General features: G+C 45.1%; 2 protein-coding genes across 2 annotated transcripts; both read left to right on the top strand.

The window, feature by feature from the left end:
• Positions 1–14,346: 14,346 nt before the first annotated feature.
• Positions 14,347–18,387, top strand: zfpl1 (zinc finger protein-like 1). Its single transcript, XM_068600823.1, has 8 exons — positions 14,347–14,502; positions 15,796–15,908; positions 16,001–16,112; positions 16,240–16,433; positions 16,557–16,635; positions 16,751–16,942; positions 17,080–17,203; positions 17,323–18,387. The coding sequence occupies exons 2-8, from the start codon at positions 15,807–15,809 to the stop codon at positions 17,507–17,509; spliced, it is 990 nt and encodes a 329-aa protein (XP_068456924.1). The 5' UTR covers positions 14,347–14,502; positions 15,796–15,806; the 3' UTR covers positions 17,510–18,387.
• A 2,977-nt stretch (positions 18,388–21,364) lies between these two features.
• On the top strand, positions 21,365–27,139 carry si:dkey-273o13.3 (uncharacterized). The gene is given in 11 exon segments (XM_068600089.1): positions 21,365–21,386; positions 21,846–21,865; positions 21,868–22,013; positions 22,198–23,274; positions 23,345–23,789; positions 23,849–24,439; positions 24,829–24,851; positions 24,955–25,116; positions 25,801–25,867; positions 26,073–26,177; positions 26,378–27,139. Coding segments are annotated over 11 exon segments (3,420 nt in total).
• The last annotated feature ends 349 nt before the right edge of the window (positions 27,140–27,488 follow it).

The following is a 27,488-nucleotide window of genomic DNA, read 5'->3' as shown; positions in this document are numbered from 1 at the left end:
TCACCCATGCATAAATCTGTTTGTCATAGTCAGCTTCTCCCCTTGGGTTTAATATTGTCCATCAGCTGTTTACCACTGTGTTGCTTCCAAAGGGGGAAACCAATTGTGCTTCCTTGACTGTTCTGTCCGCCGGAGATTTACACTGGCACCAGACGACGAGTCAGTGGAATGTATATTTTAAAATCACTGGTTTCAACATCTTACTGGCCCGGCTAATTCTGTTTTGGGGGAATGTTGATAAAGTGTAATTGCTATTTTACAGTGGTTCAATTCAAGACACGTACTTCCTCATCATTTGTATAAATAAAACCATGGCCACAGCCACATAAATATTTTTTCTGGTGAAATTATAGAAAGTAATGGTGCCATAACTTTGCTTAAAAAAAAAAAAAAAAAGAAATTATGTGAACCTGAGATATGTGTGGAATTTTCTTTACAAATTCATCTTCAGAGGGGATCAATAAAGAGTTTTATAATCTTGTTATTACTGCAACCTGTCATTTCCCCTCTCGCCTGAGGGAACAGAGTATTTCCATGACGCTCAGAGATATTGGTAGGGGATGAAATGATCTCCTACATGTTGTTTTCATGTGATGAAGGCTGTGAATGGCTCTGGATGAAACCCTGCAGCCTGAGGCCGGACACCAGGAACCAGCTGAGAGCTCAAGAAGCAGCTGAGCGTCAGGAGGCTGAAGCCCTCGCTGACGGGACGCTGACGTCCGGCCTGCGGCTCCACGAGGCCGCCGATGAACGACTTCATCCAAACAGATGAAACTGAGTCGTTAGCCTCTACCGACCGTCAGCTCGGTGCCTTCTGGTGCCGCTGGCTTCCTTCCACCTGAAACACAGACACTTTGTATTTTAGGACAAGAACAAGTACAAATCATTTAATTGAACAATGCTGGTATTTAACCTGAGAACACTAAACGTTAAAAATAGTCACACCGTCACTAACGTCCGGTGAATTTCACCCGATATAATGTACCTGATAAAATATACTTCTAAGCGAAATATATTCAAATACAACAATACAAGGCAAGTTGAAGTTCTCCCCTTTTATTTTAACCCATACAACTTCTCATAAAACCATAAACAGGCACCACCAGGGGAAAAAAGGCTCAAAATCCGGTGAAAAATTAGGGATTCTTCAATAAAACATGATTAAAATATATAAATAAAAGAGCTATAAACTTGTTATTTGGCCCATATGTTGCTGGACATGTGAGTCTTGTTCTAAGGAGGAAAAGTCTCCTTCAATGTTGAAACACATCTAGAAAAAATAGTCACACGAACACGTACACCTGTAGACAAAAACAGTGATCGGAGCAGGAAGACACGCCCACCGTCATTAAGACACGCCCACATGCAATAAGACACGCCCACCTTCCATATGACATGCCCACATGCAATAAGACACGCCCATTTCCAATAAGACACGCCCACCTTCAATAACATCTGTGAGCAGCACGGAGCTACACAAAGACTCACGCAACTCAGACAAAAGCAACACAATGAAAATAACAACAGTCTCTCGGGTGAAAATCCTCCGACGTCAGTGTTCTGCGGTTAAAGTGACTGGTTTGGTGAGATGTGTGCGATGTTGACCTACACCCAACAGCGCGTCACCCAACAGCCTGCAGGACTTGACAGTGTTGAAATGTGAAAAGTGACCAAACAAATCTGCATTCACCCTCCAACGTGTCGCGAACGTCTCCTGAGCCGATGTGTTCTCTGCTGTTGTGCACGACGAGAAAACAAAACATCTGTCTGTTGCATGACTGCAGACATCGCCTCACTAGTCATTCCTCTGCTTGTCAGCAGCGATGATGGAGACGTTTCATGCCCACGGGCAGCCGCTGTGCTGCGTTGGGTTCATTCAACGTCCGGGATCTGAATTGAGGAAATACGCCGTTGGACTCCAGACAGCCCCAAACTGTGAACAAACTGCCATTTTTACATTTGGTTTCATTTCCCTTCCTCTATATAACTTGAATTCCTTGCCGTCACGCGTTTGATTGCCATAGAACTGCATCGCGCTGCCTTTTCTTCACTGCCTTTGCCCATGGGAGCGTGGTCGTTCTGTGAGAGTTTTATGGAGAATCACCACAGATCAACACTGTAGCTGCTGTTGTAAAGCATTGTGAACAGATTGTGACGGCGGTTGGATTCCCCATGCAGAGCGACCGATTGGATTATCCGCTCCTCAACTAGCCGGAGCTGCGAGTCAATCCAACACAACGTAATTCATTTCAAGGTTGGAAGACGTATATAAAGTGTGTGTATAGCTCTCAGGCTCTGAGTGAACAGCCGAGAGGAAGCAAAACATCTGAAAAGCACTTCATCACGTCTTTACTTCTCCAGCACGGCTGAGGGCAAGTATGGTGAAGGTCAAATGAGTCTAAATGAATAAGCATGCATTAACAGTTTGCAGATATCTGGGCGCACACTTTGCATACTTTCAGTATTGATCGGGGCTATGGGAGTGACATCTGAAGGGTGTCAGCAAGACATCCTGAAGCGTGCTGAAGATCTTCAACATCATCAGATTCTTTATACCACAAAAAAAGTTTTTAATGAAGGCCACTTTATTTCTGGCTCAGGTCCTCTGGGTGCTCGACTTAAAGGCCTCGCCGGCTCACAGTGCTGTGAGTTTCTGCAGGTATCACTCCCTTTATGACCAATTTGTTCCATTTTAAAGGAGAACTCCACCGAAATAAATCTAAAGCTGTGAACAGATCAAAATATATAGAACACTCTCCAATCTTCAGGCTCTTTTCCTCTAAAGTGTCCTCCCCAAACTACAAGGAGTGTGTCTCTGCAGCCACGAGGGCTGTTTGAGTATTGTTATAATAAAAGGAACACATGTGAGATGCAGAGGCGTCTCTAGGATTTGGACACATCCGGGGCTTAGCCTTGAAAAGTACAGCAGATGCGCGCGCGCCAAAGTTTTTAGGCATAGAAACACTCTCCACGTACACTACAGGTACCTGCTCCTCTGGACTGAACTGAGGCATTTCATGAAAGAGAAGACGTTATACCCTCACAGTAACTTTAGCTGCTTTCCCTCCAGAAGAAGCCCAAGCTTCATTATTTGTAGGTACACAGCTCTGACACTACAACTGCATTTACAGACAGATGCTAATGATAACAGAAAGTTTTTTCTCATGTAATACCAACTAGCAGCTACTTCCCTCTAGTAGTTCAGCTGCAACACTCTTTTCGAAATTATACATTTTTAAATTATTTCTATTCCCATTACCTCTTTAATTCCTGACCACCTTTGGGAGGAAAATATGAAAATATCTTTTTGTGACATGTTGTTGTGCTGCTACACAAAGACAGCAGCTGCTGGTGTGAAGTGAGTCTGCTGCCTCACGCTGATGTTCTGGATGCCAAAGCCAAAGTAGTGACTTTTAAAATATATATATATTTATAATTGTTACTCAAACCTGTCCAAAAACACTGTGGAAGCATCCACATGAGATAACCGTCATTTGAGGATGTGATCTTTAAAAAAAATATATATATATTTTGTTTTAAAAATTAATATTCGGGGCTAATTAAAAAACATCCGGGGCTTTAGCCACTGGTGAGATGTTCAGGTGTGTAAATATCAGTCTACATGTTTCTGGTTCAGAGGAAATGAAGATGACACAGAAAGAAATGAAAAGGTTTCAGGTCCAACTGTAAAAAAATGACTTTCAGGATTATTATTAGTGTGAAATGATGACGCTGTAAAGTCGCAACTCTAACAAACCAGAACACAACACATGAACGTTCAACACGTGAACATTCAACACGTGAACATTCAACACGTGAACATTCAACATGTGAACATTCAACACGTGAACATTCAACACGTGAACATTCAACACGTGAACATTCAACATGTGAACTTTCTCTCTGCAAAGCTTGACTTTGATAAAGTGAAGCAGAACAAAGTTACAGAGGGTTTAGAACAGAGAACATTCAGACGAGGACTCCAACATTTGCATTGAGGCACATTTGCATATTAGTTATGGCGTTCAATACATATAAATACAGCAGTTTTTGTCTTTGTTTTCATAAAACAAGCTATGATTTATAGTTTTATATAACAATCACTCACCAAGGGGAGGATTAGTTTGTAAGAGATTATTAAGGAGTCGTGCTGCATATGTGATAAAGCTCTATAAAGCCTCTCGTGCCGCTGCGTGAAGTCTGATATATTGCCACAAGGTACACACCTCAATCTCCAACCAAACAGTTGGTGGTCACTTTATATTGTGGTAATAAGATGGCAGATCGCTGCCTCAGTGTTATGCACATCCCGCCAAAATAAAATCCTAAAAAATGTCGACATTCCTGATAAATAAACGGTTTCTGATTCTGATAGATTTGATAAAAAAGAAGAACTGAAATAGATAGTATCTCTGGTTTATTGCCAAACAGTTTTATCCTTTCCCACAATCTTATAGGAATTCGGTGCTAAATTAGTGTTATGACTTTTGAGAAACACAAACAGGAGAAAGGATACTCATACTGTCTCACTAAAAAAGACAAATTCAAAGTGTTCGCTTGTGAGAAAACAGCCTTATGTAGAGCAACGCCACAGAATCAGCTGAATGACAGCCAACGATCAGTATGGAACAGTTATGAAAGATAATTATTTGGCTATTTCAGCCGTCAGCCCATCGTGGATTGGCTTCACTGCTCGCGGCACGTTGCCTCTGCTGGGCCTGGATAGCACACTTCCTCTCTGAAACACCTTTTGTCCTCTCAGAGATGAAAGAGTGTCCTATTGTCATGGTCAGCTGGATCACAACTTAAATAACTGTGACCTGGAGGTTAGGCAGCTATTTCCTGCCTCACTCCTGGGCAATTTAAGACCGTCGCCTGTAAATCTCATTGTGCAGCAAAGAAAGAAACTGGATTGGAATGAAATGTGAGAAATACGACAGTTGGCCATGAGGCCATCAGAAGGGATGTTGCAGAGAAAGAGATTGTGGAGATGTTGGCAATGGGAGTCGTTGAGGACCCTCGCAGCAGATGGGCATGCGTGGATTCAAGAATGTTTTTCAGCTCGCGGTCTGATTGTCTTGGATAAGAGTAACATAATACTGCAGGGATTTAAGAAGGAATGCCTCGTCTGATCCTGAGGAGACTGCATTAGCGACACTCACAACACAACTGCAAGTAGCAGGGAGACAAACTGTGTTGGTGTCTGCAGGGAAAGCAACACACTCTTCCTAAACTCAGTGTTAAGTTTTCCTTTTGAGAATTCACAGAACATTCCTGGACCTCAGAGAAGTGCAACTCCTTTCATAAGCTCAGGTTAAGATATTAGTTTTTTAAAATCTTTTGCAGCTTCATCGTCACTAAATCAAATCCAAGCCCTCCGAGCAGTGAAAGAAGTCTCTTTCCCTCTGTGTTGTTATCTGATCTACTTCTGCTCTAATAGGACGGTAACTACTGTACCGACCGACAGCTTAGCACCCAGCCGCCAGTCCTCCCTCACGAAAACACTTCTAGCTCTTCCAGCACGTTTGTCATAGTGTGCACTGCCAGTGCAGTTAGCATTGTTAGCATCATTAGCTACAAGCTGCTACAGCCCAGGCGCCGCCCTGTTGAGAGATCATGTGTCATCTTTAGTTTGTACGTGTTCATCAGGCAGGATGTCTTGCTTTCAGAGCCTTTATTTCTACACAATGATCTTGGAGTCATAGCCGACACCTGATCGTGTTTGTTTCAAGGTCTCAGCGTCCTGCAGACATGCTGTATTGTTCTCTTTTGTTGTTACAATCAAGCTTGCAATCTTTTTTGTAATTAGTCAACATCGAAGAGAAAATAGACGGCGTGTCTGTGGAGGTGTAAGAGATTGTCTTTTAGAGTGAATTGATGCAGAGGATTATCAAATAAAAATGTGTTGCAGCTCAATCTGCTGGTAACCTGCCATCTCTATGAAGTGTGCTATTTATCCTGAAGTGTAGTGGTCACGATGATGTGGCTCAAATTACTGATGTAGTGCTTCTGACCAGAATACAATTACATTTTGTAAACCAATTTAGCCGAGCTGTTCCACAATTAGATGAAGGGGATATTACTGAGGCAGTGGTTCTGGATGGGCTCAATAGTAAACAGACTCTGCAGTAGTCACTTAATAAAACTAATACTGTTAAGGAAAGCAGATGTGCGTGCTGGTATGATTATGCAACCAGGCTACTGGACCTCTTAGTCCATGAACACCTGCTGGTGCATTCACAGGTATTCGCGCAGCTCCGAGCAGATGTGGACAGGTTTGTGTTGTTGGCCTGTGTGTGAGGGGAAGAATACATGTTTTGTAGAAAGGATGTGTTGCAGCTATTTGGTTAAATGAGCTGTTGGATAAAACAATCAGCGCCACAAGATGCAACCAAGACCTGAAACGCTTCATCAATGGAGGTAATAGCACGTCAGATAATTAATTTAGCATCCCATGTCAATCGGGAACGTGCAGTTGATATCTAAAATGATAACGACAAGTTAGCTGTTAGTGAGCTAATGTTAGCTAGGTGTTAGCAAGCTACATTTGTTAGCTGAGGCACATGCAAAGATAATACTGCATATTTGTCTGATGTGACGCTCCACTATCCACATTCTACTTATGAGACACTACTATACTTACAGACATGTAGTTAGCTTGTAGCCGTAAGCTGGCGTTTGGGCGTAGCTTGCTGCTAATGCTACGTTCTCCCACTGAAACCCACAGTTTTCCCATTCTTCCTGCCGATGCCTCACGTCTTACAGCCTGTATCCTCAGTGTTTTGGTTCAGTAGTTTATAAAAACGTAGTTCTGGGTTTTTTACGTCGTTGGGAGTCCATCCCACCACATGACAGCTTTTTGGCATTTTTGGGGTTTTCTAGCAGACGACGGTGACGCGGATGCACCTTCCCACAAGACGAAGTCGATGGAGGGGTTGATTTCCTCTCCTGTGTGCTCAGGACTTAATTGCGCTCCGTCTCTAAACTTTATGACCGAATACCTGCGAAACTATCAACATTCAGCCTCAGCTGCAGCGCTAAAGAGCTATTGTCTGAGTGCTGCGCTTCTGGGTGGCATCATTAGCTGTAACCGCCATATATGAGCAAAGTGCAGTGTGCGGCCTTGAGATAACCAGCAGGGCCACGCTCACAGGGACTAAAAGGCTCGAATCACATCCAACACAACAGAGAGCAACTCAACTCTCTGCTCAGGTAGACATTACCTCAGAAAACCTCTCCAGCAAATACGTGTTTGCTGCTATCTTCAGAATGTTAAATATAGCTCCTTTAATGATGGACAGTTTATTCAGTTCATCATTAATATATGCTCCACACAGCTGCCTGTTGATTTGTAATTATTGCTCTGTGATCAGCATTATCTGGTGTCGGTGCTGCAGTGGTGAGCTCATGGCTGTAAACACTGTTTTACAGCTGGAGGGTTCTGGCTTTGAACTCGCTGGCATTGATAAATGTTAATGTGAGGTGTGAATGTTGACTGCCTTCACGTGTCCTCCCTTTGATAGTCTGTCCAGGCCGCGCTCCTCACCCTATTTCCACTAGAATTGGCTTCAGCCGTCTTGCAACCCTTGATACGAGAAGCGGTTACAGATTATCGATGGATTGATGGATTTTCTATTGTTCTCTCAGAAAGAAAGAAATCATCCTTTATTAATCCCCTTGGGGAAATTGGTCTCTGCATTCAGGCCATCCTTAGGAATTAAGGACTGGTGTGCTGCCGTGAGGCACCAGAGGAGCAACTGGGGGTTCAGTGTCTTGCTCAAGGACACTTCAACATGCAACCAGGGATTGAAAGAACATTCTGGTAACACCGTGGATTCGTGTGGAGTAACCAGCGATTTCCTTTTGTCTCCCAGCCGCCTTCCCTCTGATGGATGTTTACACAGCAGCTCAGCTGCTGACATCATTCCAACTCCTATAAACTCGTTAAAGACTCAGATTTAAAGACCTCCGTCTCATACACCTTCATTTATAATGTGCTCTACATTGTCAGCTGTTCTTTCATTTATTAAAAACAAATATCCTACCTCGCCAGTTCAAACTGAACAATGAAGTGGGTGCTAAAAGATGTTGACAAAATATGTTTGTCAGGCAGCAAAAGGAATATTTGGCCTGATCGGATGAAAAGAAGCTGCAGTTTGCTGGTTTCCAGCTGTCCGCATTGGGACCAGTGAACAGCATCTCTCATAACTGCTCTGACCCTTCTTGAAAAGCCACCGGCACATTTTTTTACTTTACAGTTTCGTCTTTGAAAACTCTCAGTGGGTAAACTGTTAGCAGGCCATGAGTCAGATAAAATGTTATGACAAACTCACTGTGACTACTCATCTTTGTATCAGGAGTTATTTTCTCTCTGCGTCAGATGCTGTGGAGCGTTCACATTTAATCGCCTGGGACTTGAGCGGCGCTCTGATATTGTCGACAAGGCCATTGTGATCAAACACCTCAGAGGTAGGTGGTACTGACACATCATTTTAATGGTTCATCTACCTCCGCTCAGACTGAACATAACTATTAGACTGTTCAAATCACTGCCACTGTACCCTCTTGGATTCTTCCCTTTTCTTGCTCGACTTCTCGACGAGGAGAAGACGGGGTGGTGGACATACAGCATGTAAACACATCAGCGGGGCTTTAGCGTGGCAGATGTCACGTTCGTGCTTTGACATTGAACGGTCAAGTGCAATTCAAGCTCGGTTAAACGGGGCCTAACAGACCCAATGAGGGAGGAGAGTCACAGATGGCTCACTGACTCTCAGACAGCTGCTGGACATTACATCAAACCAGAGAGTCTGCAAAGCTCTGCCATCCCCCCGACCCGCACAGGAAGGGACGCAACAAAGCTATCAACGCAATAACCAAAGATCAATAAGTTCTACCACTGTTCTTCACTTATAAGAAACCAGAAGGATCTGGTATGCTGGGCTCAAAATGCTGGTCGACAATGTTTCAAGGACAGAACCATCATCTTCACGGTCCCCAGAGGATGAACTTTGTGATCCCTGCTGTTCCTGTAGCGTCACCATGCGACTGAATACCTTCATTAAGGCCATTCTTATTAGCCTCAGCTACATAGTGCTAAATAGCTAACTGTCACTGTAGCATGGCGACACGCTGAAACAACATGGTGATGATTGGTAAAGCTCCCAGCGTTAGCATTTAGCATTTAGCACCTCTGTGCAGCCTCAGCTGCTCTCGTGGCTGAAGAGTCTGACTCTTTTCATAATAGCCGACCAGATGACGAGGTGAGAAATTGTCTGATGTTACCCTTCACCAGATCAGAAGTCACCCCGCTCTGTTCTGCTAATCACAGTCGGCTGGACCCCGCTGTGGAGCTCACATTGGGGAGTGTCAATTTAATTTACTGTCTCATAAAGCGAGCCCGTTCGAGACTTAAACGGTGATTGCAGACCATCCAGAGAACCAATAACAGCTGAGTGCTGGAAAGAGGAGGATACCCGTCATCCTCTGGATCCCTTCACTCCTCCAGCCGGAGCCCTTCACCTCTGCTGCATGTCGTCTGTCCTCTCGGACAAAGAGCCACTGCTGCATCCCGTCCGGGCTGGTATTGTGACGTCCACTGGCTGGATTTCACAGAAAGAACAAAGGCATGTCTCACTCCTCCTCAGTTTTATTTACCTGCATCTTCATTTCAAGAAGTCTGGATAATTTCACGTCGGGTCGATCTGGTAGTTATGCACCAATTAGAGGAACCAATTAGAGTAAAAAGGCTGATAGGGAGTGGATACTACGTGGAATATAACACCAATTAACTGACTAATAGAAAGTTTGCAGAATCCTCTCCTAGGAAAATGTGCAGCTCAGAGCAATAGTTTACACCGGGCGTCTTTCATATAAGGATTCTTCAGAAAACGCTGGTGTCTTTTCTCTTTCAGCCAGTGTGTCTGTGTGTGTGTCTGTGTGTGTTCATACGCGACTGAATGGGAGAGACTCTGACAGTCAGACAAAAAGCCCCCAGTATTCAACCGTTCACTTCTATTCCTTGCTTTTTACTATTTTGTGTTTAGAAAATGCATCTCTTTCTCTCCGTCGAGCCAAATGAGACGCACGTCTTTACACACCAGGACGCAGCGTGGCGGCTGTGCAGCGGCGCCGCTTCGTGTCTTCACTCCCCGCTTCCCTCGGCGAGCTCGGCGGCGAGCCCGGCCTAAGTGCTCCAGACCTCTCAGTCCTTTACGAGATTACAGGGCCCAAAATTAAATAGAAGCATGTGCAAAGGTTGGAGGGCCAGGGAGGAGTCAGACGGGGCCGAGGTAATGTCACCGTGTTGCTGATCTTCATTGGGGGCGACGCAGACAGAACCTTCCTCCACACACACACACACACACACACACACACACACACACACACACACACACACACACACACACATTTCCCTGTATTGATTAGTTGTGGAGAAAAGGGGTTGAGGTCAGCAGGCATATGTCTGAATTTCTTTCTCCCCGTCTCTCACACTCCATTTATCTCTGTCTGATTCAATGCTCTCCTTCCCCCATCAGGGGGCCGCATGCTTCATCCATAGATCTGCGACTCCCCCCCCCCCTGACCCGCTCAAACACTCTGCGGTTTCTTTTTGTCCGTCTCTTTGCCCTTCACTTGACATACATAAATCAATCACTCAATCCAATTTCATTCAGAGCAAAGCCTGATGGATTTGCCACTGAGCCGCCGTCCCCGTGAAGTAACGGCATCCACAGGGTCATTACATTAGAAATTAAACGGTGTGGTTAGAACCGTGGATTGGATTTTGCTTCGTTTTCGGTGTTCACGCTCGCGCGTACGAGAGGGAACGACGAAAGACGAACAAACAGACGCACGGCAGCCAGAGAGAGACGCGTTTCATGGCTCAAGCTCGCTGTGAAATGTTGTAAACGTCATTTCATCCTGAGACCGGACCCCGTGAGGGGCGCGAGATTGTTTCAGGTACTCACGATGATTGTGGATCAAAAATAATACACATTTCTACTAAATAGATGCGATAGTGGGTTTTGTCCTCTCAGATGAATGCTGATTGTTTTCCCTTGTTACAGTAACACAACAGCTTTACGCCAAGCAAACAATGATTTATTCTTATTGCTTTGACACTGAAATGGATTCAGCTCAGTCAAACGCGGTGAATATTTCATAGCTCAAAGCCAAGCCGTGGAACTTGTGCACAGTTTGAATTTGTCTCAAAATCCTGTGACTCGCGTCACCTTGAGATCCATCGACACGGTGACGACGTTGTGAAATGACCACGCTGAACCTCATGACCATCGAAAAGAAATAGAAAGTATATTTTTATATATTTATGCTTCGCTCTGGTCCCGTGAAGGCAGTCCATGATCTGGGTGCTGTTAGGTTTTGAATTTGGAAATGAATTGAAAAACATGATCTGTGCACTTTTAATGCTTCTCCGTCCTTGACGACTGATATCTCGCTCATGTAAAAGATTTTTCCACAGATTTTTTTGCGCTGATGCTTTTCCCTCCATTCAGAGAGCAAGTTTATAGCATCGACAAGTCTGATATCAGGGGACCAGTTTATTTTCAATGCTACCAAGAATGAATTCATCATCCATCATCATCATCATCATCATCGTTATCATGCACAACGTTTACTGCGGTAATAAAAGGTTTGGAAACAGTTGTTATCGTCTGATTAAACATATCGAACTAAAACCACAGCGAACGCATCCTGTGCCAGCCGGTTTCTCAAGTTACATCATTGAACAGGACACGATCTGCAGGAGATGTTCCTCCTGAATAATCAACACACACTCTGACAAACTACACTGATACAACTGCAGGTTGGAGGTACAATGTTTATGACTTACCGTCTATAATGTATTACTTCTTTTTTTTACAGTGTTATGAATGCAACATATTTAAAAGATATGACACATAAGATGTCATAACTCCAGAAGGCCGCAGCCAGCAGGGACCATCTGGATGTTCAGCTTCCATCTGATTTGTGGCCAATGCCTCTTACAGTAACATCAGGGAACAAATTCATTAAACAAGCCATGCCTGCATCTTTACGCTTTACCTCACAGATAGAGCTGATAGCTGATCAATAGTTGCCAGACTCAATCAATCAATGCCCCCCCAGCCCTCTGCAGACCCAGCTGCCTCGGCTCCGGGGCTGATTTGTCCTCCAGTGGCTCTGTCATTTGTCTTTAGATTTCAGTGCTTTTCAAATGCCCTTTCCTCGTGTCCTTCCCCCTTGTCAGTGATTTATAACGTGTGTCTGGTCATCACCGAGGACACGACAAGTTCATGCTCATTAGCGCAAAGTCATTTCGTCATTTTTTTCCTTCAAAGAAGTTAACGCATTTGCACACGATTTAGGAGTTGTTAAAGTCTGCTGGTTCAAGAGTTGCCATTACAGAAATGTCTTGGAACGAGAGCGGCGGAGACCGATTTGCCTCCGCACTGATTGAATCTGCTTAATTGTTCAATTTAACATCATGAAAAGAATAAGAGCAAATGAATTCATTTGCAAATGTACTTCTTTTTCATTGCCGTGCAAAATTTTTAAGAAGGATTTTACACTCAATGCTTCATTAAACAATCTTTTTGTATTTAATGCAGAATTTGATTCAGTGGCTTAGCCTGTAAGTCGTTCAGTACAGAACATCTCTGCCTCCTTGCTTTGCACTTCTGGGACTGTTTTTCTTTGGCTTTTTCCTTTTACGTCCATCGCCTTCCCCTACAGGCAAACCTCATACGCAGTCGACTGTGAAGGGACAAACAAATGCACCCTCCTCCTGCAGCACATGCATGGCCATCTACACACAGAACATGCAGACTGTAAAGACAAAAGTCACACACACACACACACACACACACACACACACACACACACACACACACACACACACACATCGATGTCATTAATATGCTTATTTTTAAATGCTTGTCTCAGCTGCACTGAGAATTTACATGGTCTTAACTTTTTAAAGCCGCGGCTCTGAATTATTGTCACACTGTTGATGTATCAATGACGGCATAGTTTAGTTTGTTTTATGACACATCATTTCTTACATTTGCAGTCCCTTATTATCTTTTTACGTCCATTTTAATGTGCGTTAATGACATTTGGCAGACACTCTCCGCCAGACCAAGTGGAAATGTGCTCATTAAGACAACACTATCGGATCAAATGAAGACACATTTTGCAGCAATCAGATCGTCTAAATGATCTGCTGCTTGTAAAGACATGAGAAACTAACTGCTCCTTCATAACATCTGTTCTTCTCTTGTTTTTCACTACTTCTAATGGAGTCATTGCCATAAGGCTCAGGCTTTTGATCATCAGCGCCTGCAATCATTGATTATTTGCTTAGAAGATGCACACATACACAGCAGCGATCATTTATGCAGTATCTGTAATGACTACATGTTGTACTCTGTTCTGCTGATGAAAGGTTAATATCTTGATCTGCAGACAGTGCTGATTGGTGAATGATTGAACCCAACATTCTGTGTACTTTTGGGAATACTTTATTGGCTGTCAGTTTGTACACCATCTGGTGTCTAAACACACTCACTGCAATCTGACTCAAACCTGCCAAGTACAAAAAGGCAAGAAAACAACAACACAAGCAGCCTTTTTTTGCCGTTCTCTAGCTGGAAAAAAACAAGTGAACGTGTTACATTAAATATAAAACTGCAGAGTATTTCATCACATCGATAGCTGGGCTCCAAACATAAATCATATTAACCCTCTTTTTGTGCAGAGTGACGGACAGTTAAATGTGTATCAATCATAGCGTCCACTGGATTCATGTGAATCTGTAGGGAGACATATGCTGTGGATAATGAATAATTCCTTGTAAACAGGCTACCTGCCAGTCATACATCTCGCAGACAGAAGATTGTGAGACACTGGAGCACAAAATACACGCGGCTGCATCATTTATCTTCATTGCTATAATTCACAGTGTCAGTGTATGTCTTGAGCAGACAGTCAGGATGCTATTAGGCACCTGTGCATTTCAAATAAAAGAGCCTCCTCCAGTGCTCTGTGACGTCAACAGTTTTTTCATACTGATTAAAGACATGCAGGCAACAAGAGAAGAAGAAGAAAAACAAAATGGCGATGTGAAGATGCTAAACAAACTTGCGTACATGTAATTATTATATGTGTCATATGTCGAACCGAGTTACATATTATAGTTGTATAAATCAGAATAAGAATTACCTAATTGGAAAAAAAAATGACGTTTTTACAAGCACATGGCCTCCGGGCCAGGAGATGGCGGTGCAGCTGGTGGTTCGTTACAGAAAGACACGAAGAAGAAACCGAAGCGGAAGAGACGTGGCACATAAACACAGAGAGGAAGCGACCAGCTCGCTGCAGTGAAGTTTACCGATGACAGCTCTGGAGACGCCTTCCACGTGAATCTGACCAGGAAGCTTCAATGACTGCCGGACAACATTACCTGAAGCGAACGGGACTGGATTAAAGTCTGAGTGACAGGTAACGTGGAGTTATTCATCATGTGCGTTGGAACTTCCTCAACTCGACCAGCTAGCTAGCTAGCTAGCTTAGCTTAGCTCGCTCACATCACCTGACAACTTCCAGCTCAGAGAGCAGCTAATGTTAGCTCAGGTACACGTCTGGAAAGAGCTTCCTGGAGGTGATAAGACGATGTTGAAGACGTTACAGCAGAACAACCGACTCTTGAATGCGTCACGTTGCGCTACGATAAGTTATGTCAACTTCTACTTCACCCCGACAGACGCTGTGTGACGTTGCTACTGGGCGCCGTTGCTAACTAGCTGGTTAGACAGGTATGTTAACTATGCAGCCTGTTTGATGGCGATAACGTGGCAACGTTTTGACTGGCAACATTGCTGCTGGCCTCTTTTGCGATTATATTCATCGAAAAATTGTGACATGGCAACCTGGGCGACACGACCTGTATAGGCCACTATAGCATGATGACTAGACATGCATCAGAGGAGGCGATGTGGCTCACATGCTCCTTCACAGTGGTGGTCATTTTGTTTTGCAGTATATACATTTTCGGTCGTTTTTTCTGGAAGATCAAGAAACACAAAATTCTGACTTGAGAACTTGTGTTTGTCTTGTGCTCTATGAAATGGATTAGAGCAAATGAAATACTTGAAACATACAACAGGTACCTAATCACACTGACTCGCAACATGGCCGGAAATGGCCCAAAGCAATAAGAGATAGTGTGTGTATTTATTTATATTTTTTATATATATATACTTACTTTCTTACCTGTTGCAATGCTTGCCCCCAGTTATGTTGACTTTGGTTTGATTTATGTTTTGTTTTTTAGTTTTCTCAACTGTATGTCGCTTTGTGACATTTGTCTGTGATAAGTGCAATATATAATTTAAGTTTACTCACTTTTTATGACAGGAGGCATCCGTAGTCAACTGTGTCTGGGGATATTTCCGGCTGTCTCTCAGGGAAAAGGGAAGAGATAAAGTCAGGGACACTTAGAGACACCATGTGAACTATAGAGGACTGGGGATCAAACCTGCTGCCTTGTGGTAACGAGACGACCGCTCATCCCCCTGAGCTACATTAGCCACAGGATACGTCATATCAGTGGAAACGGTTTAATTTAATTAGCTTTTGCTCGTGAATGAAGACAGAATCTTCTTGCTTCTGGTGATACACGGAGGGACGGACTGTAATTTACAAAACGACGACAACAAGGATCCTCACTCGGGTGTATTTTTGTCGTACACTTTTATAACAAACCTGCTTTTCTCTTGTTCTTACGCCATGCAGCTAATGTGGCTATGGGTCTCTGCAAGTGTCCGAAGAGAAAAGTGACCAATTTGTTCTGCTTTGAACATCGTGTAAATGTGTGCGAGCATTGCCTCGTCTCCAACCACAACAAGGTCAGTCAGTGAAGACGTATCACACTGTTTATGTCTGGACAAAAGTTGTAACATCACTTGACTGTTGTGTGTTTTCCCTTGGTGCCCTGCAGTGTATCGTGCAGTCATATTTGCAATGGCTGCAGGACAGCGACTACAACCCCAACTGTACTCTGTGTAATACTCCACTGAACGCTCAAGACACCGTCAGGCTGGTCTGCTATGGTGAGAGAAACATATTTGTCCACTTCCTGTTAGTGGTGTCCAGAAAAGAAAAACATGATGAATAAAGTTGTTTAAAAAACACCATTGTTGCTGTGACGTAAAGCTGTTTTTGTGTTTCCCTCCACAGATGTGTTTCACTGGTCCTGTCTTAACAGCTTGGCCTCCCGGCTGCCCCTCCACACAGCTCCTGCAGGATACCAGTGCCCCACCTGTCAGGGGTCAGTGTTCCCCCCTTCCAACCTTGCCAGTCCGATAGCTGATGTGCTGAAAGAACAGCTGTCGTCTGTTAACTGGGCTCGAGCAGGTTTAGGACTGCCGCTGGTAAGGTCCTTTCAATGCTGCATTAGGATCTCTGAACCATTAGATGGTCTTCCAGTCTCTGTTTTCTACTTGTATCATATGTACAGATGTCATTTTATAAGATATGAATGGAATGTCTGACAGATTGAAGAGCCCGTTGGGGTCCCTGAGGAGATCACGGTGAATGATGTCACTGATTATACTGACTGGTCAACATTTGACGGTGAGTCTTAATGTTTACTTTTCGGTAAATGACATCATCTTTTCTAGCTGTTAATTACACATTTTTTCATTTAAGTGGTTGAATCCAACTCTTTTCTTTCATTTTCTTTCCTCAGCCCAAGAACAAAGCAACATTTACCCCAGCCACGCTTACAACAGCAGCCTCAACCCACCGCCTAACCCCGCCGCCCAGACGGCACAGGAAGACCTCGCAGGTCCTCGTAAAAATGGCGACTCAACTCTGCAGGAGCACGCTGTCGTCAACTTCACTAATGACGCCAGCCGTGACACAATCACACTACACACAGGTAACGCAATGGAACGCCTGTTGAATCTCTTACTGCTCTTAGTGACGCTCTCACCTTAAAGGCCCTAAAAGTAAGAAATGATCTTTGAATCACTCAACATTTTCCTTCCATCTTAACAATCCCTTGTTATTCTCCAGCATCGTCACCAAGAAAGATCTACGACACGCGGGACATCGGCCACAGCTCCGTCACCCAGATTGACATTGACGATGACAAGTACCGACGGCGTCCAACGTTAAGTTGGTTTGCTCAAATCCTGAAGTTAGTACCTTGAGCTGCTGGGCAACTCTCTGTTATCGCGCTGCACTACGAACAAATCACCATGCAAGCGTCACTGTGATCCCTCATTCTTTTGTCTTTCTTTTCTGTTATCTTTTCAGAAATCGCGCAGGTGGAAAGCGGACCTCTCTGTCCTGGAAGCAGCGGGTCTTCATGCTCCTCGTGGTCGGCGTTCTGGGATTCTTCACGTTGATAATCATCATGGCTAAACTTGGCCGTGCCTCTGCCAGCTCCGACCCAAATTTAGATCCTCTTCTTAATCCCAACATCCGTGTGGGGAAAAACTGATAACAAGCGTTGATTCCTTCTTCACCTTCTGTGTTACACAATATACGCCTGTGTAGAAGGAGCTGAAGCGGGACGCTAGTACACGGTCAGCCCAGCAGAGGGAGCCGGTTACCAAACCTGAGTGGAAACGAGAAAGAGACGCTGTACCTTTTGTTTAAGAATGGATGCAATCTCTGGCATCACATGTGACACAGACCGTAACAGACCGTAACAAATCTCACAACATTCACACATTTCCTGGGATCCAAGCAAAGCAACCCGCTCACGCCCGGCGGACCAACACCAAGTGTGTATAGAAGCAGGATCACTGTTGCTCTAATGCTGAAGAGGGGCCATATTTATATTTTCTAATCCATCTCTAATTCGTCAGTGATCTCCATGAATTGATTTTTAGTTTTTAAGTTCAACACAAACTAAATAAACACTTCTGATGTGTAAAGAACATCGATATCTGACAGAAAAGTGTGTGTGTGTGTGAGTGTGAGTGAGCCCAACGTTCAATAACGTTGACGTGCTCATAACATGATTTGATTTGAGCCGCTGAGTGTTTTCTCCTTTTAGAGAAGACGTGGCCTTCACAACATGGAATCAAGTTTGCCCCACAGAAAATTAATACATAACTATTTATGGGTGTCTGCATTACTTCTGAAATTGAGTGCATTGCTTTTAGATTTGCGATACATACTGTATGTACATTTTCCTGATGTTTTTTGATTGTCTATTAAATGGGAATATTACAGAATGTCAGTAGTACAACGTTGTTTTTCTGCAAATTTCTGCACTGAACTAAAGTGACAACTTTCATTTATGATCACTGAAAACAGAGAACTGGAGGGAAGACGGCCGGTCACAGCTCTGACTGTTCTAGCATCACTACGGCGAGATTACAATAATAAAATCAGAGTTAACGTTCAAAGATAAAGCTGTTTGTACCTTATTTGAACGAGTGGAGGGTAAAAGTAAAGATGCATTCAGCTTTCCACCATCTCAGAACAGCCAGCAGGCGTCATGATGCTTTTCTTTCAAGTTCATGTTTGTTTCATGAGTCCAACTTACAGTTCAAACTCCATTAAATGTGTTTTTTGGCGAGTGTTCAGATTGCTGCCATCGTGAAGCGATGATGAACTTCAGAAGGCGACGGGGACAATTGTGTTTTTACTGAAAACTACGATCTTTTATCTCACAGGGAGAGTTTAGACCAACACATCTCACGCCCAATCCTTTATTCTACACAGGAAATTAGATATGACGACAACATCAATGTTTTAATGCCGATGTAATATGACACGAGATATTTTATTAGATTTGAAATATGTCAGTGGTGGCCGTGAGGGTCTGCTCAGCCTTCACTGCTGACCTCAGCAGAATCACAAAGTTACAGATATTTTATAATTTAATTGTTTTTAACAAATACACTACATGTAATATTTTCCCCTAACTGCTTATGTCCTCGTGTCTCAGCTCCTTCTTCCTCTGTTGCTCTGCTTCAGCCTGCAGCTGCTTTCATGCAGCTGCGTTTAAAAGTTTCCTCCAATCAGATTCCTCCTCCTGTGTTTCTATGGGAGCAAAGCAGTTTTTCCTCCTCACAACTACTAAAGTATTTACTGAAAGTCCAGCAATAATGTGCACGTGATCATGCTCATTACTGACCATCCTGCACGCCGTAACCTGGTCCCATGCTGTCCTGCCTCGCCAGAACCCTCCATGTGTATACATGTGTATACATGTGTATACACGTGTATTCATGTGTATTCATGTGTATACATGTGTATACATGTGTATTCATGTGTATACATGTGTATTCATGTGTATTCATGTGTATACATGTGTATACATGTGTATACATGTGTTGTACGTACTCGTCGATGCGTCACGTGTGAACGCCAGTTGCCTCATCTAACTTTCCATCGCGTTGGCCCAGCAGGCACGGCGGTGTGTGTTTGCCATTGATTGCCGGTGCGTCTGTCTGAGCCACGTTGCATTGACGCGGGGAAACCTGCCAGCGGCAACGATTGCTGCAACGTTGCCCTGCAACATGACGAGGAGGACGAGGCCGCTGTGGCGCTCGTGTATCTGCCAACAAGCTGCACGTCGTCTCGTCTGACTTGTAAGAAGGCGGCTGAGGCTGAGCGTTGTCCAGTGTAACGTCACGTGTGATGTGTAATTGCCTTTGTCACTCTATTGGAGTTCAATGTGTTTCTCAGCTCTGAGTTATTAGATTGCCCATTGCATTGACATAATAGGGACATCCTGATCAATATCGTGGCACACTGTAGTGAGGCGCATACTGCCGGCAGCGCGGTCCTCTCATGAGGATCATCACAAGAGGAAAACAACTCTTTCAGCTTCATAGTTGTTTCGCTCACACGGTTTTTTTTTTCAGAGTATTTTCACAGCGCTCTCTCATCTCGACAAGTACTTTGTGATTGTTTACAACTTAAGCAACACAAGAGGACGTGACATCTGACATCCGCCCACTGTCACGCCTCAGGTTACACCAGCTCGCTGCAACTAAAGACTTTTGCGATGTTGGATGTTTCACTAAAGGACCGGAGCAGCTGAGGAGGCTTGAGGCCTGTTAGTCACTCAGAGGAAGCCACACACCAACATGTGACATCTAACGAGTGATAATATCACAGAGCTTTGCTGTGATTCTCTGGAAAGCCAAACTGCAAACATCATGTTGTATTATCATAGTTTATTAAACAAAAAACTAAACTATTCATCAGCGAATTTGATGAAATATTTGGGATCACTTTGATCTCTTCCATCTGTCCCAACAGCATGAAACGGAAACATAACATTTATCTTTTAAAAGCATGTGAATGTGAACACATTCGTGTTTGCATGTTTAGTTTATACACAAGCACAGTGTGTGTTGATCATCTGATTGTTTTTGGAGTTATACTTTATGTACAGTACAGCATGTGACTCTTCCATCTGTGAAATACTTTCATAAGCCGTCATGTGCAGAACAGCGTTCAGTGAAATGTGTTTCAGCTCAAAGCCGCTGCGTGCGGCCGGTGTCGTCTGCCATTGGACGGCACAGCAGTATATATTGATGTGTGTGTGTGTGTTGTGATCTCAGTTCAACGGCATCACTGAGAGAGTTACTGTGTTTAATGAACGTCGTGGTTCTCGAGGCTTCTTTGAGGACGTGAGTACAAAATATCTGAGTTCATCTCTGTAAGTTCAGTTATACTTATCTAACTATCGTGCATTGCTTGTTTCTGAGTGAAATGTTTCATATCGCTGCTTGTGATTACTTTCAACATTTGATTGTTCACTGCTTTAATTAGCTTCATTTCGGTATGACCACGTTCATACTGCATTTATTATGCATTACAATGCATCGTGACTGCACTCAAAAATACACCTCTGACATCATGCTGTGTCCTAAACGTTATAATTCACACTGTAAGTTTAAGTGTCTTATGGATGCTCCAACTCAAGGTTGACTAATGATACATAACCCATTATGATTACCTGAACCTCTCAATCTTCTCATAGTGTGATATAATAGGCAGTTATCAGTGTATGTGAAGTACATATTGATGCCTCTATAATAAGCATTTATCATATTGTGATCAGGGAACCTCAGGGTGTGAAACCTGTATGATTTATTTAAAGTCATAATACTATCACTCATGATGCAGGAGATTATTTTAATGCATGTCAACTTCTCTTTTCTCAATGAAGCGTGATGATAACTCATGTCTCATGACAGACGCATCGTTATGTGCTTAACTTGTCTTAACCCATGCTATGATAACTTATGACGCTGCATGCGTTCTTTCCACTACAGCCACGAGTGCTTCCTCCAGCTGAGGTGTGTGTAGGTGAGTTTAAGTCGTCATGATGTCTTACAGACCCATCAGTCAACCCACCAGGAGCATCCTTAAGACACTTGTGATTCATACTGGTTTAGAGCTGGTGATGTAATGCATCAGATGCATCATGAAGCCTTATGAACGCTTACTTACTTCACTTTGAATGCGCTCATAAAGCTCCATACATGTGGTCTGCATGTAAAGTGTTACCATGGGGGTTTTAATACTTTAGTACAAGTGAGAAATAATGTGCAGAAAACTGACCAGCAGTCCTGTTACACTAATAATTAGTTTCATTTATTGATCACGTAATAATAGCATGAATCAGAATGTGTTGCCTTGTGTCTCGTTGTGTCGTCACGGCACACTGAATAATTATATTGTGATGTTTGTATTCATCATGCAGGGATCAATACGGTGCCGGTTTCTGTGGACGCCTCTCAGCTGCAGGCGGCAGTGACGGAGAAACGCTTCACAGCTTTTACCTCCTCGTCCTGACGCCGGAGGCGTCGAACGCCACGAGACGGAGAAATGAGCGACCATCAAGAAAAAGAGCACAAGCACAGGAAGTCCACCAACTCCAAATGTCAGCAAACAAAGCAACAAAACCCAAACCAGAGCCACCGGCATCGCCCAAAGTTACATCAGCAGTCCAACGACCACGATGGCTACGAGTATGTTTTCACTTTTTATCAGAAGGATTGAAGTAGCAGAGACGTGTTTCCTTCTTATTAAAATCACTAAAGGAGTTTTGATTTGTACATTTGATCTGCTAATCAAAACAATGACCGTTATTGTCATCGTTGTCTTGGTATCCAGTGTGTGTTTAACTCTCGTGTTTCCTCTGTGAAACAGCAGCCATATGACAGCGGAGGACATCTTCAGTGATCACACACCCGCCCATCAGCGTCACCGGGATGAAGACAAGACTCCTCTTCCTCACCACCATCAGAAGAAAAACCATCGGCATGTTTCTCCTTCAGAAACTCCCCACAGTTCCTCAACTGGTTCCTCCTCTTCCTCCTCCCCTTCTTCATCTTCTTCTTCTTTTTCTTCATCTTCGTCTCCATCAACACCTTCGTCGTCCTCCTCCTCTTCCCCTTCTTCTTCTTCTTCATCATCATCGTCATCGTCCTCTTCTTCTCCCTCCTCCTTCTCCTCTTCAACATCTTCCTCCAGCCTGTCCTCTGAGACCAGCAGTAAGGCTTCAGAGAGACCTTCCCTGAAGAAGCCCCAGCATTCCCAGTCTTGCACCGACATTTCCAGGAAACACAAGTACTTTGATGATGAAGACAACGACACGGCGCCGTTGATAGAGAAACGAGGTCGTGGAAGCAGGCGCTCCGCCAAGCAGCAGAAAGGCAAATCCTCTCACGACGGCTCCACCCATGGCAGCCTGAAGAAGCCCCAGAGGACCAAGAGAGGCTCAGGGAATGATGGGGTCCGCAAAGCCAAATCCATGGAGGCTCTCTCTGGACCCAAAGAGAGGTGCTGGCCCGGGAGGGAAGATGAACTGGAACAGGAGAGGAGGAAAGGAGAAGTCAGGCAGAACCTGATGAAGGAAAAGAAGAAGTTCTCCGCCTTCCTGAATGAGATCACTCGTCAGGTTCTGAGCCCACTGAGACTCTCCACCCTCGGGGTGACCGACGCCCAGAGCCCCAGCGGCCCTGGCCCCGCCCCTAGAGGAGGAGCCACGTCCAGAACCAGCAGTCCTGGCCCCGCCCCTAGAGGAGGAGCCACGTCCAGAACCAGCAGTCCTGGCCCCGCCCCTAGAGGAGGAGCCACGTCCAGAACCAGCAGTCCTGGCCCCTCCCCTAGAGGAGGAGCCACATCCAGAACCAGCAGTCCTGGCCCCGCCCCTAGAGGAGGAGCCGGCGTTGAGCCCCGGCGGCAGCAGCGGCGCCGGCACGCCAGCGCCGACCCGGTGGGCTCCAGGCGCTCGTCCTGCCGCTCGTCCTCTAAAGCTGAAGCGCTCCGTCATCGTTCTTCAGACTCCAGACTGAAGAGAAGTGACTCTCAATGCTCCCACCATCACCACGGCAACCATCACCATGGCAACCACCAGAGTCCTCATCACCATGAAGACCATCACCAGGGCAACCATCACCATGGCAACCACCACAGTCCTCATCACCATGAAAACCATCACCATGGAGACCATCACTCTGGAGACCATCACCATGAAAACCATCACCATGGAGACCACCACAGTCCTCATCATAAGGACCATCACCATGGACACCAACACCATGGAGACCATCACCATGGACACCATCACCATGGAGACCAACACCATGGAGACCATCACCATGGAGACCAACACCATGGAGACCATCACCATAGAGACCATCACCATGGACACCAACACCATGGAGACCATCACCATGGAGACCATCACCATGGAGACGACTGCAGCCCAAATAACCAACACGGAGAGCATCATCACCATGGCAACCAACACATACCTTCTCTTCACCATCACCATAGAGACCAGGGCCATGCTCAAAAGCATCACCATGGAGACCATCACCATGGAGACCACCACCATGGAGACCACCATAGTGAAGCTCACCTGCATCACCATGGAGACCATCACCACGGAGACCATCACCATCACCATGGAGACCATCAGCATCACCATGGAGACCATCAGCATCACCATGGAGACCATCACCACGGAGACCATCACCATCACCATGGAGACCATCACCATGGAGACCACCATAGTGAAGCTCACCTGCATCACCATGGAGACCATCAGCATCACCATGGAGACCATCAGCATCACCATCAAGACCATCACCATGGAGACCATCACCATGGAGACCATCACCATGGAGACCATCACCATAGAGATTACTCCAGTAAAAGTCGTCCCAGAGCTTCTCCTCCTGAGTCCAGTGAGCTTCCCTCCAGAAACACTGACCTGGACCACCACACACATTTAAAGGGCCGGCAACGAGGATCTCTCTCCAGGAAGAAGGAGTCTCCTAGCAACACCAGCAACACCAGCAACACCAGCAACACCAGCAACACCAGCAACACCAGCGTTCCCTGCAGTCCTGATGAGGAGCAGACGAGCTTCTCCTCGCTGCATAAAGTACGACCTCTCTCTGAGTCACATGGTCATCACGTCAATACTGTACGCTTCATTAACTGGTTATGTCATAATGTTCCACTCGTTTATTAACTGGTTATGTCATAATGTTCCACTCATTTATTAACTGGTTATGTCATAATGTTCCACTCGTTTATTAACTGGTTATGTCATAATGTTCCACTCGTTTATTAACTGGTTATGTCATAATGTTCCTCTCATGTGCTCGTCCATTGATTGGCTGTGTGTGCGTGTCACAGTGTCTCTGGACTCGTTATTACAGAACAATAGATTTGTTTCATGAGCAAGCTAACGGTAATCACATTGACATTTTCCAAATCATCTTTTTCACATCATCCATAATAAAAGTAACTTTCTTTCCTTTCATGCAGGAAAAGGGACATGAACCTGGAATGTAAGTGTGAATTATCTTTGGAGTATTGAGAGCATCCAAAAGAATGAAGAGTTATTGAATGCGTCCCTCTGGTGCTCATGTACGTGTCCTCTGCTGTGTTCAGAGGCCTCCAGGGGCAGGATGAAGGTCTGCATCACAGTCTGCTGAAGACCGCCGTGAGGATGGAGACGTTAGGAGAGGAGTTCATCAGCAGCCAGAAGCTTCTGGAGGCTGAACTCCAGAAGACTCGCGTCGAGCTCAGCAGCCTCACCGAGCGCTTCAAGAGGTGACGAATCCTCTGGAGTCCTGTTTACTGCACATCACACACCCATCACTCATCTTCATATTGCCTTTGGAGACAGATGTCATTGGTCACCAATAGGAAGAGATCTGAAAGATCAATCAGAGGATCTTGATCGGCACTTTTGTCATCTCTGTTTCTTACTCAACCCTTTTGAAAACTGTGGAACCAGTTTTGTCTCCAGACCTCTTTTTCCCTGTTTGAGTCGTCTTAGAAACCCCAAATTAATTCCTTTACTTGTGTTTATTGTTTGTATTTCTTCGGCAAAGTCTTGGGAGTAAAATGTATATCTGCAAAAAACAACACTTTTAAAAGATATTTGTTGATGGTAACTATGAACATCCAGCATGATATGAGCCAGATTCCCTAAAAAAGCCTCCTGGAGCATCAATAAGACACCTTTATGGAAAGATTAGGACCTAAAGAATCAGAATCTGCAACAAAAATCCCAATAAAACAAAGTCTTGGTCTGTTAGGAAGGAGCTTCAGTCAGAAAACTGTGTCGTTCAGTTCAAAAATGGAAAATGACGTACGTTATTCCAAATGATTGTCTGATTGGGGCATGCTGGGTATTACAATTAAGATTTCCGCACACGATTTCCAAAAGTTAAGCTCATACAGTGTGTATGTAGACCGCAGCATATTGTAACTTCTCTCTTCTTTCTTCAGACTTCAGGACAACTGCTCCTCCACGCAGCAGACCAACAACCTTCTGGAGCAGAAGCTTCATTCTGTGGTGAGACTGGAAGCATCGCTGTGCTCCTCTTGCGGGAGCGTGGTCCTCCAGAAACGTGAAAATGATTGTAGAAGCGCGTTTTGAGACACGCAGGAGTCTCTTCTGACTGAGTTGTGCAGCGTGACCTCCCGCCGCCTCCCGCTGGGGGGTCTGATGTCACTTCCTGAAGCTTTACCTGTGACTCTGTGCTTCATCTCTCTGTCAGGCTCAGAGCATGGAAGGAGAGCGTGAGAGGTTGAACCAGCGTATTTCAGCACTGACAGAGCAGATCGCTGATGCAAAATGTGCCAACAGTGTGGAAACAATCAGTGTAAGATCTTTTACTTCCCTCTTCAAGTCGAGGCAAACTAAACCTGTGTGGCTTCAGAGACGCATTTTGACAAAAACAGACAATCCCAAACATCCAAATGAAATAGAAATTTACATACATTCACATAAAGAAACCTCTTCTTTATTCTTTGCGTCGTTCAATCCATAAACTGATCCATTTCTAACCTCTACTTACCGTAGGTCACGTCCGTGCTAAACACTGACCTTCATTTTCAGTCAGATGGTGCCGTCAATCAGACGGTTCCTCCCATCCCTCCTCCTCCGGAACAGTTCATGGACGACCACAATAACTACGACAAGGCCAAAGCCGGCGGGCAGGATCAGCCGCTGGGGCCCGTTCCAGAGGAGGAGGAGTCTGACTGGTCGGAGAGGGGAGACGAGCCCCCGCGATTCTCACTGACGGGGTCCAACAGAGGCCCGGCGTGGAGGCAGCGGGAAGCGGACCTGGACAAAGACGGCGAGTCAGGCGGCGAGGAGAGAGCCAGGCGGCACCCTGCACGCCCGGTGCCGATACCGCACCTGCAGTTCACCATCAACCAGAACCTGCTGGGCGGCATGACGGGCGAGGGCACGTACAGGATCACCGCCAGCCCCGACCTCGGCTCCGCCATCCTGATCCGGTCCGCCAGCCTGGAGGAGATCCCTCTGGCTCGCCAGCACGTGCAGAAGGAGCTGCGCGGCACGGAGGCCATGATGGACCTCCACCAGCGGGGCCACGACGCCGTCGAGGACTTGGACAACGAGATCATTCACCACTGGAGGTCCGGCGGCGACCGGCCGATAGAGAGCAGGGCGGCGCAGACGGACGGCGGCCTGGCCGGCCTGGAGTCGGCCGAGCGGATGCTCAGTCAGTTCATACGCGGGTCGCAGCCCGCCGGAGGGCGCGGCCGGGCGGGATTGATCCCAGACCAGCTGCTGAGAGGCGAGCGCACACAGCTGTGACAGAAACAGCAGCGCGCCGCTCTGAAGCTTTGACCTTCATTTAGTCTGAACAGATGAACAGAAGCTCTTCCTCAGCGACTCGGTGGTTCAGCCCCTCTGGTTAGCGTTAGCGTTAGCGTTAGCTTGTGGTCTGAGGACTTGACCTTTGAGACCGCAAGACGTCTTGTTTTCAGTTTGACTCAAACGTTTCAGACGTCGAGCTCCCTCAATACAAATCTACACTTAAATACTTAAATAGACATATTTGCAGTTTTAAACTATAAAACCTGAGATGAAAAAATGATGTATTTAAACATAAACTATAGAGTATATAGTTTAGATTTGGTTGTTTAATATGAAATGTAAGTGT

Source organism: Clinocottus analis, unplaced genomic scaffold, assembly GCF_023055335.1.
Source record: "Clinocottus analis isolate CAN_PGR_092001 unplaced genomic scaffold, fCliAna1.0.p SCAF_5, whole genome shotgun sequence".
Taxonomy (NCBI): Eukaryota; Metazoa; Chordata; class Actinopteri; order Perciformes; family Cottidae; genus Clinocottus; species Clinocottus analis.
This window is presented reverse-complemented; position numbering and strand designations above follow the sequence as displayed.

What these genes read in the sequence shown, in the direction of transcription:
- zfpl1 (XM_068600823.1), top strand. Translation starts at nt 15,807, where the DNA reads ATGGGTCTCTGCAAGTGTCCGAAGAGAAAAGTGACCAATTTGTTCTGC. An exon ending in CAGGTTTAGGACTGCCGCTG is followed by an intron (nt 16,434 to 16,556) that starts GTAAGGTCCTTT and finishes AATGTCTGACAG; the next exon opens with ATTGAAGAGCCCGTTGGGGT. An exon ending in TGACTGGTCAACATTTGACG is followed by an intron (nt 16,636 to 16,750) that starts GTGAGTCTTAAT and finishes TTCTTTCCTCAG; the next exon opens with CCCAAGAACAAAGCAACATT.